Genomic DNA, 18,393 nt, shown 5'->3' on the forward strand with positions numbered 1-18,393 from the left:
ACATATAAATTGTTTCTTTCGCAATTTTTGAGCTATTCCACCATTTTAAGTCGGCTTTGGAGCTTTTTGGATGATTTTGAAGAAGGATTTCAAGGGAACTTCATTGAGGTAAGGATTTTTGGACCTAAAACTCGCTCCTATGGTATTATTTCACGGATTAGAGCTATAGTTAATGGAATTTAAGGGTTAAAATTGGGGAAACTAGGGCTTGGTATTGGAGACCTAGACTTGAGGATTTGAGGGACCATTTGTGGTCACATTTTGGTACTTTTGATATGTACGAACTCGTGGGGAGATGAGGAATCTATTGATGTAAATTTTATCGAATTCCGAGGCATGGGCCTGGGGGTCAATTTTTGGTAATTCTGGGATTTAAGTTGTAAATTGATTATTTTCGCTTGAGCTTCGTTCCCTTGGCATATTTTGACGTCGTGATTCTGATTTTGGATAGATTCGATGCGAGTGGAGGCCGATTCGAGTGGCAAAGGCGTCACGGGCTAGAGTTTGGACCGGATTGAGGTGAGTAATGATTGTAAATGATGTTCTGAGGGTATGAAACCCCGAATTTGCACATCGTGGTGCTATATTGAGGTGACACACGCGCTAGATGACGAGCGTGAGGTCGTGCACTATTGGAGATTGTGACTTAATCCGTCCCAAATGACTGTTTTCCCGCGTATTTGACTGAAAATTATTTGCTATCATCATGTTTAGGGCTGAATTCCATATTTGGGCTTCGTGCCAACTATTTGAACCCTTATGGGATTTTTATTGATATTTCCTCATTATTTTGACTTTATACTTGAACTCAGTCATGCTATATTCTCCGTTTTTTCATAACTCAGCCATGTTTACTCTGCTTTAACACTTAAATGATATATTGGACTGAGTACTATGTTTTACTGTTGTCCGAGTGGCTGTGAGATTCTGACTAAGTAAGGCCGAAGGCCTATGTTGGGAGGAAACAGTGATTATGATTATGGGGCCGAGGGCCTGAGATTTGTACGCCACGAGGTGGCTTATTGATATGAGGCCGAGAGCCTAGTGATGATGCCACGAGATGGTTTGATATTGCACTTGGGCCGTAAGAGGCCCCTTCAGGAGTCTGCACACCCCCAGTGAGCGCGGGTACTCATTGTGTTGTGAGATATTGCCCGAGGGGCTGGTATTGTTCTGAGATATTGTCCGAGGGGTGAATTTATTGACATTGTGCCCGAGGGGCGAACCTTTATGTGCTTATCTTCCTTATTGCCTGTCATTTACCTGCTTAATTATTAAAAATGCCTTTTATGAAGTTTTAACTGAACTAAAATGATTCTTACATATCTTTACTGCTTCATTATAGCCTGTAATGTGCCTTACGTGATTTCGTACTTCTCAGTCTTTATTTATGGTTATTACTCACTGAGTTGGAGTACTCACTTTACTCCCTGCACCCCGTGTGCAGATTCAGGCGTTGCTGATCCTGCTAGCGAGAGTTGAGAGCTCCCGGCAGACTTCGGAGTTCACGAGGTAGCTGTTTGGCGTCCGCAGTCCTGTGTTTCTCCCCCTTATCTCATTTCTTTCCCCTTACTAGTGACTTTGTAATAGCTTTGTAGACTTTTCAGACTTGTGTTAGAATGGATAGATGCTCATGACTAGTGACACCCCGGTATCGGGCTGTATTGGGTTTATTTTCCGCAAAATATTTTGTTAACTGCTTACTTTTGGATTATTTATTACGTTTTAGACTTAATTCTTATTGTTAATTGTTTAAAACTGAAATGGGAAAGTGTCGCCTGGCCTTGTCTTCACGAGAGACGCCATCACGACCGGGTCCGAGTTTAGGGTCGTGACAACAAATGGCAATGGAAAAACACACTAGAAGAAGTGAAAAACTCCTTTTTTCTATCTCCGTTTCTTATTTAGGTTTTGTTATATTACTTTTATTTCATAACATAAATGATTTTTTTTTCTCAAATTTTTTTAAAGACAAGTCCATCAAAAACTCATTGGCGCCTAGGGAGAAAAAAGGAAAAAGAAAAAGAAATAAACTAATTGGCGCCAATAACTTGACCCGCCGGTCCAAATATCACCACTGTTCATTTGTTCTTGAAATAAAATCCTAGGGTTTAAGGAAGAGCGAGAGAACTGAAGTATAGCTGAAAATGGCGGAGCCAATCTCGTTAATGGATATCGACGATGACAAAATCGACACGAAACCAAACAAGGGTAAAAACATAATCTTTTCAAGCTCCACAGCTGACCCCAAAGCAGTTCCTTGGGTCGAAAAGTTTCGTCCTCAGTCCCTCTCTGACGTCGCTGCTCATCGCGATATAGTTGAAACCAGTACGTTACGTTTCTTAATCTCTGCGAATTATTAGTATTTTGGACTGAATGAAATTTCGTAATTGATGTTTTTTTGGGGGCAAAAGTTGATAGGCTAGCGAGTGGTAATAGGTTGCCGCATTTGCTGCTATATGGACCTCCTGGAACTGGAAAAACATCTACAATTCTCGCGCTTGCACGGAAGCTATATGGGTCTCAGATGCACAATATGGTTTTGGAGCTGAATGCATCTGATGATCGTGGGATTGACGTGGTGCGCCAGCAGATTCAGGATTTTGCTAGTACTCAGAGCATCTCCTTTGGGTAAAATTCCTCTTTAATCCTTTTTTTTTTTGTATTTGAATGGTGGTGCAAGTTTTAGTGGTCTTTTACTTGGTTATCAATTACTTAGAGAATTTGTTCTATTAAGATTCAAGTGAACAATTTTGCATTCAACTCTGAGCACTTATATACAAGTATAGGCATGGGCGGATGTAGAGTAGAAATTATGGATCCATTTGAACCCTGTAACTTTAGCTCATATCCATATATGCATTAACAAGTTAACTAAATAAGTACAAATAATAGATTTTGGAACCCACTAAATTAAAGGGTTTGTGGTAGAATTTTCAACTATAACCCATAAGTTCAAATACTGGATCTGCCACTGTGTATATATACATTACTTTACCAATTTGGTCTCCACTCAGACTTGTGGTGTTCTCATATTATTTCTCGTTGCGTCTGTGGAATTTTTGTGAGACTAAAAGATGAAAAAATGGGACATATACCAAATGAGTTAAGGTGTCACTTTTACTTTTGAGGGAAGTAAATTTGAGCTTGATTTTTGTCTTCATTTAGTGCTAAGTCAGCAGTGAAGCTAGTACTATTGGATGAAGCAGATGCAATGACAAAGGATGCACAGTTTGCCCTGCGTCGAGGCAAGTGACAACCTCTTCCTCATGGTGAACTTAATATATGTGTTATTCTTGCAAAGCTGATTGCTGGGGGATAATTTCCTTTGCAGTTATTGAGAAATATACAAGAAACACTAGGTTTGCACTGATATGCAACAATGTCAATAAGGTTATTCCTGCCCTACAATCACGATGTACACGGTTTAGGTTTGCTCCACTTGATGCAGTTCATGTATCTGAGCGGCTGAAACATGTTATTGAGGCTGAAAGGTGAGTTCCATTTTATCTTCGAAGTCAACTCATTGCTGTAATATTCTGCGTTACTTCATGTTGCTCAGTTCCTTTGGAAAGTTGGTAATGCAAAAGTGACCTTGTACTCTTCTGTGGTGGGTGACTGCCGTAGTGATTGGAAATATTCTGAAAATAGGTCATAGATACTTTTTGCTCTATTTAGCATAGGCAACCATTTTGTTCTTTTGTTAATCTAACACATTGTTTTGTTATAGGCTTGATGTCCCTGAGGGTGGTTTAAAGGCACTTGTACGACTGTGCAATGGTGATATGCGAAAAGCTTTAAACATTCTGCAGGTCCAAACTCTTCATCTTTTTTCTTGGTTATATGTAGATTTGAATTATTGTGGCCAGAGATTTCACATTAGAAATCAGTTAGTTTGTTTTCTTTTTGCAATCTTCTGGTAGAAATTTTGCTCTCCCCCCTAGTCTTGCTTGCACCACACTTTCCACCACAGAAAGAGAAAAAAAAGAAAAGGAGTTCTGGAGCTATAGGTAAAAGGGAAAAAAAAGAGAAGGAAAGGTTATTTGAGGTGCTGTTAATCTTCATGCAGTTATAAATGAGATAAAAATTTATTAGCTGCAATTCACCAAGCGTACATTTGGGGCTGTGCCCTGTGGAGAACTCTGGGGCAAAAAGTAACTCCTTGTACCTTATTCATGTATGTAAGAAGTGAAAGTTTTTAGTTACTTATACCCATTACTTGAGCTTTTTTTCTCGAGAACTATCTTGTAATGTTATGCTTGAGGCTAGTTTAGGATGACTTGTTTGGCCATGATAGAGTCTAGAGCCTAGAGGTGACACCTGTAGTGAGCTAATTATGGTGATTGAGGGGAGAGGGGTCTTTGCTTGTTTAATGTCCTTTTTAACAAATGAAATTGTTTCCAATATACTTTTTATCAGTTGGTTTCAGTGAGGAGGACATTATGCTCTGTTAGTTATCTGGAGGAGAACGTTCTTGGTGAAATAAAGAAGTCGTACCTATAATATTGTTTCGGGCATGCATGAAAATTAATATGTATCTCTAGTACTTAGATTAACTGCAACTACATCATTTAACTAACAATATTGAATCAGTTTAGTTCTTGATTGGCATTGATATACCATATACATCGGTTTTGTTATACTGACTCAGAAAAATGGGAGACTGTTTTTGGAAAACTGTAAGGTGCTCGATGTGCTATTAATCCCATGCAAGAAAATTTTTAAGCAGCTATTTAGTTCGTTTCTCTTCAGGCAAGTGGACTATTATTTGTTTTAGGATTCACTGTCATTAACTTTCAGCTTTATGCAGTCAACGCACATGGCTTCTCAGCAGATTACAGAAGAAGCTGTGTATCTGTGCACTGGAAACCCATTGCCCAAGGACATTGAGCAGATCTCTTACTGGCTTCTGAATGAACCCTTTGCTCTCAGTTGCAAACGTATTCCAATGAGTCCATTCTATCTGTAATTCGGTCCATTTTATCTATCTGTCCTTTGGTCCATTTAGCCTGTTAACTTATTTTTGTAAATAATTGTTAATAGGAATATCAGAAATCAAGACAAGAAAAGGATTGGCTCTGGTGGATATCGTGAGAGAAGTAACCATGTAAGTTCACATATTTTTTGGCTCTTCTGTAACAATTATTTGGTTTAGCTCACCTGTGCTCGTATAAACATCAGGTTTGTCTTCAAAATTAAAATGCCGCCAAATGTTCGGGTTCAGCTGATCAATGAGATGGCTAATATTGAGTATGTATCTCAGGTCCCCTTTCTTTTTGATTGTTTATTGCCTTTGCCTTGTGCTAGAGTAGCATTGCCGGTGGATCCATAGAATTGAAGGCTAGCTTACGGTCAATTTTCTCTTTTACTCCCACTTATAATGTCGACCAAGTTTATCTGTGGAACTTGTAGCTAAATTATTACGCTACATAAGATGGAATTGGATATTTCTTTAACCAGGCGACCTACTATTATGGATTCTCTGGCTTCAGAAGGGTGCATTGAGCCTGTCTCGAACCCCACTGGTCACTCACAATCCTGCTGCAGAAAAAGGAGTGAAAAAACCTGTTTGCTTTTAGAAAGAATTATTTGCCAAAAGTAGTCATCATTGTCCGGGAAAAAGTAGTCTTCAGCGGTTTTATATGAAAAATTAAAGGGAGTACATAATAGATTTATAAAAGCAATGTGAACAATTTCTATTCCTTTTAAGTATTTATTTTGACATGTTAAATATTTCCTTCTTGGAAATGGGCTTAATGTCCTTATTCTTTCGTCCGCCGTCTTTGTTGGGGATTTAATTGAATTTCCTTGTCAAGAAATTTAATTGAATTATGTTCTCTAGATTTTCCTACAGCACTGTGTAAGTAAGTGCATTTTCTGGTTCGCAGGTATAGGTTGACTTTTGGTTGCAATGATAAGTTGCAGCTTGGATCACTGATTGCTGCTTTTACACGAGCAAGATCTGCACTTGTTGCAGCTGCGAAGTAATTGTGCTGGACAACCTGGTGGTTTGCTCTACCGGCTGAAAAATTTGTGATGTTTTAAGATTTTCGCCATGCAAAATATTGAGAGCGTGGGTTTTAAAGCTTCTTAAGGTAGTACAGTAGAAAAGTTCCTCCAGTTGTAAAGAGCAAATGTTCTACTGGTGCTGATTGTGCAGACAAGAGCTTAGGCGCTCTTGTATGCTAGCTAATTTATTTACAAGCTTTGCTGCATTTTGAGGTTTGTTTTCCCGTTTAACTTGTATATTCTGTGCTTGTATATTCCGAGCAATGCTGTCTGGATAATTTGTGCTTTGGGTGGAGCCTTGCTAACTTTACATGGGGAACATTTCATATTCCATTTTGTTGCTAGCCCTAAGCGGAAAATGACCATATTCCATATTGTGTGAGCGCATATTAGTGATGAAAGGATATAGTGATATATTTTGCTTGAAAGACTCATACGGAAGAAAAGATGAAAAAATGAAACCCGTGAACCATTTTGGAAATCCAGCCTTCCTGTTCTAGGACCAAGCTTTGGCTCTTGCAGTAGGCTTGCTTTGGTAAATACAATGGTGGGATGTACACTAACCATTAAAGCAACCGATTTGTGAGCCAAAACGGATGGTGCTTTCTTTTCAAGATCTCTACTTGATATTTATACTCTGCTAAGAGCTACAAGGTAATCTGTACAACGTGGTGCTCAAATAGCCAAGACTTAAACATTATACCACGAGAACTTCTCCCTGACTTTGTCACAAATATCTGGAAGTTTTTAACACCAGGGGCAGTAATGCTTTCAGTACTACAAAACTGAACCTTCATTAGATATCCATGGCCCTCTTGCATTAGCCTGGGAAGCGAAGAGATTGTTGTTCGTTATGGGATCATCTAACTTCTCTTTATGCTCATTATGGAATTGTATAACTTCTCTTCATGCTCTATCGAGGGGTTGCCAACTCCAGATCTGAACGGGGCCTTAAGTAGCATAATAACAGTCTCGGTTCACTTCAAACGTTCATGAGACGTCCTATTGGACCAGGTTATCTCAACATCTAGAGTCTGGGAGGAGCCATCCTTGTCGCGATCATGGCTGAGGCTGAAAACACCACTGTGTATGCCTTCACTCACAACTTTATCAATTTGAATCGTTGCAGTGCCAAGCGTCGTCTGAAAAATAGCAATTTGTGTCAAAATTGTGAGAGATTGGTTACGCTCATCTCATCCTACTGAGAGCTGCAGCTAATAGTATTTATTTGCTGCCTTTTGCATATCTTTGTCTCCAACTATTCATAGCAGTACAATCAGACCTTATTGCACATTGTAGTTGGAGTTGAATTGGATGTTAACTTTAGGACACTCCGTAAATAAAACTAATTACCTTTCCAAAAGTAGTTTTGCTTTTGCACAAAATTTGCAACTTTTGTCCCTTCGGTGGAATGTCAAAGGCCCATGTGAATCCTTCGTTCCATTCGGGGGATGTATTGCGACTCACAACCTGATAATATACCAGATTGTTAAAATGAAGTGTAGTGCATTAGAATCTCATACTGGAAAAAGAACTTTTCTGTAATACTTAAGATTGATGAATAACAAAAACCTTATATTTCATCAACAATTACAATGCTGACTCATTACCTTGGTTTGTCGTGCTGGACAATTGCCAACAGTCAATCGACAAAAAGCATTTGTTCCTCCCATGACATGTCTTAGATTGCTTGCACGCTTGATGATGACAGTCAAACAACCTGGTAAACAATGTAGCAGGTTGTCTGCTCTTTCGTGGAAACCTTGTGGACAAGTTTTTATCAGCATTTGTAGGATGGGAATCGCTTCAGCTGCAACCATTGCTTGAGATTTTGACACATCAATTGGCATGGTTGACCAGGATTGTTTGAGTAAGCATAATGTGGTCAACACTGAATCCTGAGCAGCCTCACTACCAGATTTCAATGCTGCCACCAGATGAGGGATACAAAGGGTTGCAGCTTCAGAAATTTGGAGCTTGGGAAAATTAGAGAATATAATATAGATGCTCGTCAAGATCTCTTCATTAGTAGTTACTGTGGCACAGGCTTCCTTCTCTAGCGCAGCTGCATACCAATGTATTGCAAATGTTTTAGGCGGATAAGCTGGCAAAGAACACTTGTACAACTGTCCATGACTGAACTAGAACATACTGAATAATAAGAACAGAACAAAAAAGCAAGCAAGAAAATCTGCACTTTTGTTGCTCGAATTATCTGGAGAACTACACTTGGAAAATTGATGCGTCAAATTTAAGAATCAGAATGATTTACTGCTTCAGTTGAAATGGTGGATGTAAAAGTATAGCATGGGAACAAATACAGTGCCTAGAAAACATCATACATCTAGTTATTTTCAAATACTGGTTTATTTTGTAGCTTCAGGTTTCAGCTCTATTTTCTCCCGTTCTCCTTTAATTTTCCTTTTGGCAGTTATGCTGTCCTTTGAAGTAGTAAAAAGGATTAAGCAGAGTGAGTAGTATTGCTAGTTTCGCGCTCCGACAATCCCATGATGGTCCTCGATCTTGGAAAGCCAACTTATAAATGGCCTATTGATCGCTTCCTAGGTGATGCTGAGAAGCTTTGACTCTCTGTAAGGGCCTGAACACAACTTCAACTTGAAGGGACACTTAAATTTAAAAAGTTTCACATCCTTGGGAAAAATATGGTTACACAGAATTAGGTCTATAGACCCTTTCTAGTGTTAAGCATATGATGTTCATCTCAATTAGGCCCCCATAGATTTCATGTGCAATTCTATTTGCTACTCATGTTAATATATTCGACACAACTGGTGGCATTTATACATGCTTCAAAGAATCACTGAATGAAAAAAGGAAAGAATATTTATTGAATAAACAAAATACCTGTCAAAGATCTGATAAGTTCATTTGATGCGTAGTCTTTAAGTGTGTGATTTGAGAATAAAAATCTTATGAGCAGAGCTGCCTGCCCTGCAATTTCTGAATTAGGGGATAGAAGCAGTTCTTGAACTACTAATATTCCACCTGCTTCTGCGACAGCTCTCCTGTTGGTTCGACTGTGCATGACAAAATTTTGCAAAGCACAAAGTGCCACCATTTTCATTTCTTCCGTTGGTTGATCTTTAAGCAAACTTATTAGTGCTCGACAGGCAGAGACAGAATCGCTTGCTCTAGCAAGTCCTTCATGCTGGGAGAGATCACCAAGTGAGAGAGCAGCAAGAAGCCTTCCGGACTGCGATTCAGTCTGTGGATCTAGCAAATATTGTGACAGAGGTGCTATTGCATGCTTAGATACCTTCAATTCTCGTATTCGGACGTTGTTGAATAGAGCTTCAAGCAGTCCTGCTGATGCTTCTTCAAACTGGTGGGATCTTAGCAGATCTAAAAGAGCATCTACAGCACCAGCTTCAGCCATGAGTTCACCACTTGATAAATCAGTCTTTTCATGAACTATCAGAGCATTAAGTGCAAGAGTAACAGTGCTCTCAGCTGTTGAATGCAGAATCTTTACAAGAACCACCAGGGGAACCTTGAAGTAGTAATCAGAGTTAGACCGTAGGACATTGCAGAGAATCATAGCCGCCGACTCCCATAATGTATCAGGAGGTTGGGGGTCATCTTGAACGATAACCTTTGCAAGCTCAAAAATTCCACCGGCATCAGCAACTTCCTTTGGCCAGCTTAATGAGATACTTTCCAGAGCACTAATTGCTGTCTGCTGTAAATTCAAAATGCCAATGCCTGCGAGCTGCACAAGGGGCACCGCTGCATTTTTTGTTGTTATATCTTGCTTAAAATGCTCTTGTGCAAGGAGATGGGATAGCAATTCGGTCCCAAGTTGCTGGATAGCTTGAGCTGGGGATTCGAGAAAGGAAATCAGAGGCTCAATGACCTGGCTTGGAGTAAGTTTTAGAGTTGCAAGACATTGTGGCTTCTCTAGAATATTTACTAGCGTTTGCAAAGCGCTGTGCTGTCCCCACAATCCAAAATCCGACCGCTGCAAAAGCGTAAAGAGAGGTTCTACGATTTTTGCAGCAGATGGACTTCTCGAAATAGCACTACTATTTGTCAAGACACGGAAGAGTTCTGCAATTGTGGAGCACAAGGAACTGGATGAAGTAGGGAGTAGCTCAAGGCAATTTTCAATTATTCCTGCTTTCACCATATCCAACTTGCGTGGAGTTCGGTCTTTTCCCAGCTTAATAAGTGCAAAAATACTCGCTTCAATGAGCCGATGGTTTGATCCAGAAATCAGATGAACCAGAATATCAACAAGCTCATAAGCTGATGCAAGCTCCACCAGATGCTCATCTTCCAACAACCTCTCAAAAGCACAAAGAGCTGATTCCACTGCTCTTTCTACATCTGATTGCATAAGCAGTATAAGGGGCTCTAAGCATTCAGAAGCAATAGGCAATGCTCTGATTTTTGGATCACCAAAAAGTACAAAGCATAATTCAGCAGCATCACTTTTCAATCCCATTGGAGAAGACGAAGACAGAATTTTGTATAAACTCTCAAGAGGATTCCCATTTACATCAGACATCACTGCTGCCTTTGATTCATTTCCTGAAGTCAACTTGATCAAGGAACTAAGGGCAGCATATTGTTCACTTTCTGATGCAGCATCAAGCATGTCAGCCAAAGGCTGAATTGCTTGAATTGATGCTTCAGAATCTCTAATGTTCTCATTATCAAAAAGTTCATCTAAAGCTCTCGCAGCACTCAGCCTTGCACTCCTTGACCCCAAACGTAGGACAGCAATCAGTGGAACAGAGCAACTAACAGCTGCTTCATATTGAATAAGATCAGAATTGCTAAATATAATTCTCAGTAGTTCAGAGATTGTTGCCTCAGTCAAGTCTTGAGGGCTCAAAGATAGGTACTTCGCTAGAGCATCCAGTGCGCCAACTTCCGCCATGATTGATTTATTTGCATCATTACCATCTACAATTTGGGTCAAGAGACGAACAGCTAATGGGGGCGCACCTGGTCTATCTGGAAGTGGTTTTAACAGATCTACCAATAAAGGGATGGTCCTGCGTGCATTGGAACCAACTCTCACTTCATCAATTTCAAAGAGGAATTCCAGAGAAACCTGATCTGGGTTTCTTACTAATGAAAATTCTTCAGATAGAGCAACAAGATTTGGCATATCTATTTCAATGTAACCAATCAAGCTTGTTAGACCAGTGATTGCACCTGAATTTGCAACAGCAAGATTTATTCCCTTGTTCCGATGACAAACAAGACTGGCTATTGCCTGAGCAGCAAAAAATCGGTCAATCATTTCATCTGATTTCAGAAGAAGTGCAAGGGAAGGTATAATGCGCATGGTTGTTGGAGAGGATATCATGTTGGCATTCTGGAATAATATAGCTAATAGCAGTGCACTGATCCACATGCCCTCTGCATCTCCATACTCTGCCTGCCATGACAAATATCGCTTCAGTATGGTGACCAAATATAAACTTTAACCAAATCATGAGAACCGAGATTACTTCCAAAGGATTAAATTGAATGAAGGTGACACTGAAAGCGATGTCCTCTATTATCCATCTTTTACTCATTTTATTAGCTGAATCCATTGATATCTCTCTGTGCAATAAGAGAGGGTGGCTTATGCATGAGGTTGCTGGGAAAAGTCTTCCATTTTACCAACTCCAGTGGCGTTATAAATGCTAGCACACATCAAGAGTAACTAAGCGGTGATTCAATGTAATATCAAAACAGGAAAAGGACAGAGAAGCTAATAGAAAGAAGATGAAAATCTGCATTTCTGATATTTTGCTCTTATAATGATTCTCAAAGCAGGAACTCGGTGAAAATATAGCCAGTACTACTTCCTCCATGCACATTTATTATATAACTAATATGGAAGGCGACTAGAAGTAATGAAATAAACTTTTGTTTTGAGAAAAATCCCAGATATAGTGAAATGAATGGATTATTGACTTGTTTAGACAGTTTCACTCTGATGACCACAGACAGTCAAAGAGTATGTTATCAAAAGCCAACCTATAGAAGAACCAACAGGCGCAAAGCTCAAAAATTGGAAGGAAAAAAATAGTTGACGCCAATCAACAACTTATTTTTCCCAAAGTGGAAAGCCAACTCTAGTAATCTTTATGAGGCATTCACACAACACAAATGGGCCAAAAAGAGCGAAAAATCAAACACCAAGAATACCAATAATGGCATAAAATATACCTGTGGATTGGAACTATGTCTTGCAAGCTTGTCAGCAAGGGCCTCAAGTCCGCCAGCTTCCACAACAGTGGATTTGTTCTTGACTTGAAATGATGATATTATTGAGAGCAACCAAAGGGCAACTGTACCTCCCAAAACTGTTGCTGGATCAGGAACCTCAAACTCATTTCCTTCTCCAAATGGAGTTCTTTCTGTAAAGCCCCTAGGGGTTCTGACTTCAATTTCTAGGGAAGAACAAGTAGAGTTCAGTTTCATCATGTCAACTAATGCATATATAAGAGGTTTCAGGTATCCAGATGCATCAAGTGCATTCATTGACTGAACTTTGTGCTCCTTGGCAGCACAAATGACCAATGCGGTTCCACCAACTCTTACTTCTAGAGTGCCGGAATTCATTATTCTATCAGCCAATGCACCTATAGACCTTGATTTTGATACTAACAGCTCACCCAGCGAAACCTGTTGATCTCCGCAAAGCCTAGATAGAATTTCTATTGCCTTATCTTGGACAAGGGGAGATCCCTCACAAAGGCAATGTACAAGAGGCTCTAAACTAGATGGAACTTCAGCAAGGGCAGTGCATGGTCGGTAAGTGGAATCTGTGCTTTGTTTTGTCCTAGCCAAAAGTGCAATAACGTCCAAAGAATTTGCAGCATCAGTGCCATCAACATTCATCTCCTTTAATGATTCCACCATAGCAAGAACAGCAAATCGACATTGAGCACTTCCGTTGAATACATCTTCCACCGGAAAATGCCTCAACAGCTGATGAAGGGCACGTGCCGCATTTCTCCTACCTTCTGACGATCCTTCTCCTAAAACTCTTGTCAAAGCTGAAACAACCTCTTCATCCAGTGCTTGCGCAGCTGTCTCTGGATCAGACAACAGATTGGCTAAAGCAGCCATTGCGGTAGCTGCAGAATCAATGGATGCTGTTTTGGCCAGCTTGATTAATGTTTTTATATGCCCTTCAGCAATATAAGGCATCTTGTTTGTAGATTTTGCTTTTGATGGATGGGATAAAGCACGCAACGCCCTAGCTGACTGTGTTGCAACAGCTGGAGAATTGCTACCCAAAAGTTTCATGCAAGGATTAACCACTTCATCTGTTGCTAGACTATCACAAATATCATGTCGAGAGCTAAATACATCTGCCAGGACAGAGGCAGCATAGACTTGAGTCTTCTCATTTGAGGAATTAAGAACCTGGACAAGCGACATTAGCCCTTGGTTAGCAGCAGCACCTTTATTCACAAGGTCACTGTGAGATGCCAAGGTAAGCACATGTCCTAGCACCTTAGTTACATGGACCTTTGAGCTTGGTGAATCTCCCAGGAGCAACACTAACAATTGATTAGTGGTAGCTGAATCAGCCGCTGTGATTAGCTTTGTTAAAGCCCTAGCTGATGCTTCTTGCCCCTTTGATCCGCCATTTTTGAGAAGCCACAATAACGCCTGTATAGCTCCAGAACTTTCAACACAGGCACGAATGTCTTCACTATGGCAGCAAAGGTTATGAATAATATGTGCTGCGTCTTCCCTAGCCTTCTGAGACCCCATTTCAAGTAACTTGACCAGTGGTGGAATCCCACCAGCAGCAGTAATTGCCCACTTGCTCTCGTCAATTTGGTCAGTTAGTATTGCAAGCATTTCAACAGCATACTCTTGATGCTGTTCACTGGATAACCCCAGCAGTGATATCAGTAACTGAATTCCTTCCCTCTTTCCAATTGCTTCCCAAACAGTCACTCCATCACAGCATAAACGTAATAGGGAGAGTATTAAATACTCTAGTGCATCACCACTTGCCATTGTCGTGAGCCCAATAAGAGCCTTCTTAGATTGTGGTTGGTGGACCAGTTTTGACAGATAAGCATTGCCATAAAGGCTTGCCATAGCCTCAAGAAGACGTTCCTGAACCAACTTATTATCCCGTGGCTTTAGGAGCATTGCAAGAATATTCTCAATTTTTGTCGCAACAAACGGTTCTTGTTCTGCGTTGTGCTCAATGACCTTAAGAGCATAAGCAAGTGCTCCAATTATATCAGCCACTGGAGCAGCTAACCTTGGAGACTGCGCAAGCTCACCCAGATATAGTAACAGAGGAGACATTCCGCCAGATATATTGGCTAAAGCTTGTATTGCATGCCGCTGAAGTTTCTCTCCTCCCTCACCTATCATTCTTTCTTTAGAAGGAGCAATAACAGCTCCTATAAGTACTGGGACACCCTGTGAGTCAACAACAACTTTCTTTGCTTTGGCTGATTTTGAAGTAAGAATCTCTAAAGCCTCAGCTGAGCTGGCACGTACAGAAACATCATTTTGCTGAGCTAATAGGCTAAAGAGAGTTTTGATTGCTCCAGAATCAATTACTTTTGGGATGCTATCACTGAATGCGTGCATCATACGGGCCAATAAAGAAGCTGCATTTGATTGAGTGGAAACACTAGTAGAAGAAAGAAGTCTAACAATAATGTCCACTCCACCAGCCTCTAGTGTTGTCCTCCAATGTCCATCTTTATCACCGCAAAGATTTCTCAAAGCCCCAATAAGAAATCCTTCCACTGCTTTGTCCTGCTTCTGTTTTGGATTCAGCTGCTCCCACAAAGTTGGTACAACACCTTCCGTAATGAATATACTCATGCCAATATGATCATCTGAAGCTCCACTAGTTGACACCGTAAAAATTGCTTCTGCAGCTGCTTTCCTTGCTTCAGCTGAATCTGACTTCAAAAGTGAAAGTAGAGGCGGAATACATCCACCTAGAAGCACCTTCAACCGTATGTCTTCATCTTTACACAATACAGTTAAGGTTGAAGCTACATTGACTTTTGCCAAAGGAGTTCCATTTCTGAGAATTGATAAGAATAGCGGCATTGCTTGGCCATGTGAACCAATAAAATATCGTGCTTCTTTTCTTGCTTTGGCTATGCCTAGAAGACGTGCTGTAGTAAGTTCTTTTTCGTGTTCGGATGATTGATTCACATGCAACTGATCAATAAGTTGAGTAACCCTTGACAGTGTCTTTTCCGGATCATCCATTTCTGCAGTTTCATTGGACTCCCTGAAAGTAAATAACACCCTTGAATTATCCAGATAGCTCATATTTTTCAATAGGTTCTAAAATAATTCATATTATGCCTCATAAATTCATGGAAAAGGATAAAAAAAACCAAGTTATGCGGAAGTGAAATTTTCTTTGAGAAATTAACTGAGAGGTCATAAAATTTTGTCGCCAATATATGCCAGATGCTCAAAGTGTCTCTACCCTAGGTGTCTCTAAGCCAGAGGGGATCCAAGATTTAAGCTCTATGAGTTTAATCTTTAAGGTTCTTTGCATTAAACCCATTATATCGTTTAAAATTATGGGTTTATAACTACTATTTTTTTTGCAATTTTAATGGATTTTTACACATAAATCTATGCGTCGCGCCGAAAGTACTCTATAACTACCTCTGCTCTAAGCTCCACACAAGGGAACAAAAGATGAATTTAGAAAGCACAGCTGCGAGATACTAATACCGTCTATCTATCCAGGTAAAATATAGGAATTTATTTTAACAAATCTATAAGACTATAACCACAAGAAGTACAAAAGTGCAGCTAGAATACACAGTAAAGAGAGGAAGAAACCTGCTCTTCTGAGAAGAGGATGAAAATTTCTTGTCCCTTAATTCAGGGAGAGAAAACTTTGACATTAGCAACAAGCCTCCACTTAGACACTTTTGTGGTTTCCTACAAAGTGTAACTACTTTGTGTTAATGAAACGTTTTCTTTAGCTTGGTTACTATATGCACAAAATATGTGTAAGTTTCAACAAAGAATGGAAAAGTGTCGATACATTATCTCAGAAGTTCTTCACTGGAAACAGAAAGTAGAAGAGCAAGAGAAAAAGAGGGGAAAGGAAGAAGGGGAGTGGAAGAAGAATGACAAGAAACTCACACAAGTTTCATAATCATTCTTACCCCAAAAATTTCATAATCACTCTTTCTCTTTCAAAGGATTAAAATTTCCATTTTTATTGCTCCATGCATAAATATTCTAATTTCACTCTGCTATTATAATGAAAATGATGAAGTTCCAAATTCCCACATAGTCCAGTTATTCCACAAAAATACCATTTCACTAACATAAAATCCCAGAAATCTACTTAAAAACACAAAAGCGACGCTTAAATTAAAATTCCAGAAAATGCTAAACAATGCAAGGTAAAAAAAAAAGGTATAAGAAAGAATTTTGCATATTTACCTCACCTCCAAAAATTGTTATAATGCTGCCAAATTCAGCTCCGTCCTCTGTTGCTCGCTCTCCGGGGTTGAAAACAGGAAATAACCGAAATTTCCCCTCAATTTAAGAAGTACATATAAATAATATGTACGTATATGCACAAAATATATGTATACAGAGAAATATCTTTTTACATATATGTATGGTGTTGCACAGGTGAACCAATGGTACAAGAAGGCTTTAGCCAGAAAATCTGCATTGCATAGCCCGAAAAAATGTAGAAAGCATCAACAGCAATTCAGACCTAAATCTTCAAAAACGAAAATATATACTATATTCATGCAGGTGACGAAGATATAAATATTCAAATTGAAGAACTCACATACATTAATGTTTATAATGCATTTAATTTGGTCATGTTGCGGTAATTATAGAAACTCAAATCGAATTATAAAAAAATTTGGAAAAAAGAAATATATGGATGAGAGAACGAGAAGAGCTTTTGTAGAATCTACAATCTAGCAAATGATCATTCTTCTATAAACTAAATGGAAAAGAAATTGTATTTATTGAATTCTCCTCAAGACATGAAATAATAATTTAAAAAAAAAAGATAATTCGAGAAAATAGTGGCCAAAAAACTACCTTGGGAAATTTTAGTGTTGAAGAAGAACATCGACAATGGAGTGAAACAGGAAGGTGTAGAGAGAGAAAGAGACAGAGAGAAAATAGGAGAGAGAGAGAGAGAGACTCTGTATTCTGTTTTTCTTCTCTCTCCGTGTCTTTCATTTTCCTGGGGTGATTTATTTACGCCTATATTTTCCCCTCATTTTTAACTTACTGGCAATATTATACATATAGTATATTACTTCAAAATTTTAAGGAAATTAATAAGATAAGTTAACATATACATAGATGTCTGGTAAATAACTGAATGTATGCAGAACAACTCTCTTTGATAATCAAACCTTTTCTCCTTTTGATACTCGCTATAGTTAACTGTATTTTTTTTTAATCTCATAATAATTGCTTCATTTCTTTCATATATGGTATGTATTTCGAAATAACTTTACGTAATTTATAGAGATTTTAGTCTTCTTCTGTTGTTCAATGACGCTTAATATTTAGGTATTTGACGAGTACAAGGCATTGAATTTGGCAAGAGATGTTATCTAATATTCTATTATCCTAAAATATAATTTTGTGATCCTTCAATTGCACTTTAAGATTTGGGTACGTCATGAGTGCAATGCATAAAGAGGCCATTAATTTCTACAGAAGGTGCTGATATGATGAAAAATAATTCATAAATACTTTGGTATCTATTCTGGACGATACTAAATTTTATAGTTCTTTCGATAGATTAAATATGTAAATATAGCTTTTCTTATAGTTAAATGACGAGAGTTTATGGCAATCGTACAACACTTCGTTTTGCTTAAACAAAAATAGAAACAAATTATTAAAGAAATATAAATAATCACTATAAACCAATTTGAGAAAGAAAATAATAAAATGTTATATCCTAGCTATACGTATTTGTAGTCTTCCAAAACAGAAAATAGGAAAGGATCTTGTAAAATTATTTATATAAGTATTTATCGATAGAAATGATAAAAGTCGATTTTAATAAAATTTGAGATTATTATATTATATTTTTAAGAAAAAGAAGAAGAGAAGAAACCGCTATTCCGTGATTTAACTTTAAGATGTCAATATCAGTTTACTCTCAAACGGTAATTCAAGGCGCAGAACAAAAATATACAAGTAACCTAATACAGAGAAATAAAGTATTTAACTATAAATAGAAGGCTCCTTAGCATATCCGGCACATCATTGATCAGATTGTCAATCTCTGTAGCAGTGGTAATTTTGTTTTTGTCCATATTCACAGAGAAGGCAATATGGCTGCTGACCAGCTAGCTAATTACAGGAAAAGCCTGAGAATTACATTATTATTGAAAC

General features: G+C 38.7%; 2 protein-coding genes across 5 annotated transcripts; one reads left to right on the forward strand and one right to left on the reverse strand.

Moving 5' to 3' along the window:
• Nucleotides 1-2,080: 2,080 nt before the first annotated feature.
• On the forward strand, nt 2,081-6,340 carry LOC104246944 (replication factor C subunit 3). Its single transcript, XM_009802855.2, has 9 exons — nt 2,081-2,328; nt 2,415-2,631; nt 3,169-3,248; nt 3,335-3,494; nt 3,731-3,812; nt 4,811-4,940; nt 5,044-5,107; nt 5,182-5,250; nt 5,889-6,340. The coding sequence occupies exons 1-9, from the start codon at nt 2,148-2,150 to the stop codon at nt 5,986-5,988; spliced, it is 1,083 nt and encodes a 360-aa protein (XP_009801157.1). The 5' UTR covers nt 2,081-2,147; the 3' UTR covers nt 5,989-6,340.
• A 120-nt stretch (nt 6,341-6,460) lies between these two features.
• Nucleotides 6,461-17,201, reverse strand: LOC104246945 (protein CELLULOSE SYNTHASE INTERACTIVE 3). 4 transcript variants are annotated; one of them, XM_009802857.2, is made up of 8 exons: nt 17,074-17,201; nt 16,455-16,681; nt 15,835-15,936; nt 12,202-15,265; nt 8,875-11,419; nt 7,620-8,074; nt 7,363-7,479; nt 6,461-7,151 (listed from the first exon to the last, which is right to left on the reverse strand). In XM_009802857.2, the coding sequence occupies exons 3-8, from the start codon at nt 15,897-15,899 to the stop codon at nt 6,987-6,989; spliced, it is 6,411 nt and encodes a 2,136-aa protein (XP_009801159.1). In that variant the 5' UTR covers nt 15,900-15,936; nt 16,455-16,681; nt 17,074-17,201; the 3' UTR covers nt 6,461-6,986. The 4 variants fall into 4 exon arrangements, with proteins under 4 accessions (XP_009801159.1, XP_009801158.1, XP_009801161.1 ...); XM_009802856.2 differs by having other exon boundaries at nt 16,450-16,681; XM_009802859.2 differs by lacking the exon at nt 15,835-15,936.
• Between the last annotated feature and the right edge of the window lie 1,192 nt (nt 17,202-18,393).

This window comes from Nicotiana sylvestris, chromosome 6, assembly GCF_000393655.2.
Source record: "Nicotiana sylvestris chromosome 6, ASM39365v2, whole genome shotgun sequence".
Taxonomy (NCBI): domain Eukaryota; kingdom Viridiplantae; phylum Streptophyta; class Magnoliopsida; order Solanales; family Solanaceae; genus Nicotiana; species Nicotiana sylvestris.

Bases quoted from the DNA above. Each gene is read 5' to 3' on its own strand.
- LOC104246945 (XM_009802857.2), bottom strand. From the start codon at position 15,899: ATGTCAAAGTTTTCTCTCCCTGAATTAAGGGACAAGAAATTTTCATCC. The intron at 11,420-12,201 runs GTATATTTTATG...TTGTCATGGCAG, and splicing joins GACATAGTTCCAATCCACAG to GCAGAGTATGGAGATGCAGA. The intron at 8,075-8,874 runs GTATTTTGTTTA...ATTGGTATGCAG, and splicing joins ACTTATCAGATCTTTGACAG to CTGCGCTAGAGAAGGAAGCC.
- LOC104246944 (XM_009802855.2), top strand. From the start codon at position 2,148: ATGGCGGAGCCAATCTCGTTAATGGATATCGACGATGACAAAATCGAC. The intron at 3,813-4,810 runs GTCCAAACTCTT...AGCTTTATGCAG, and splicing joins AAGCTTTAAACATTCTGCAG to TCAACGCACATGGCTTCTCA. The intron at 4,941-5,043 runs GTATTCCAATGA...AATTGTTAATAG, and splicing joins CTTTGCTCTCAGTTGCAAAC to GAATATCAGAAATCAAGACA.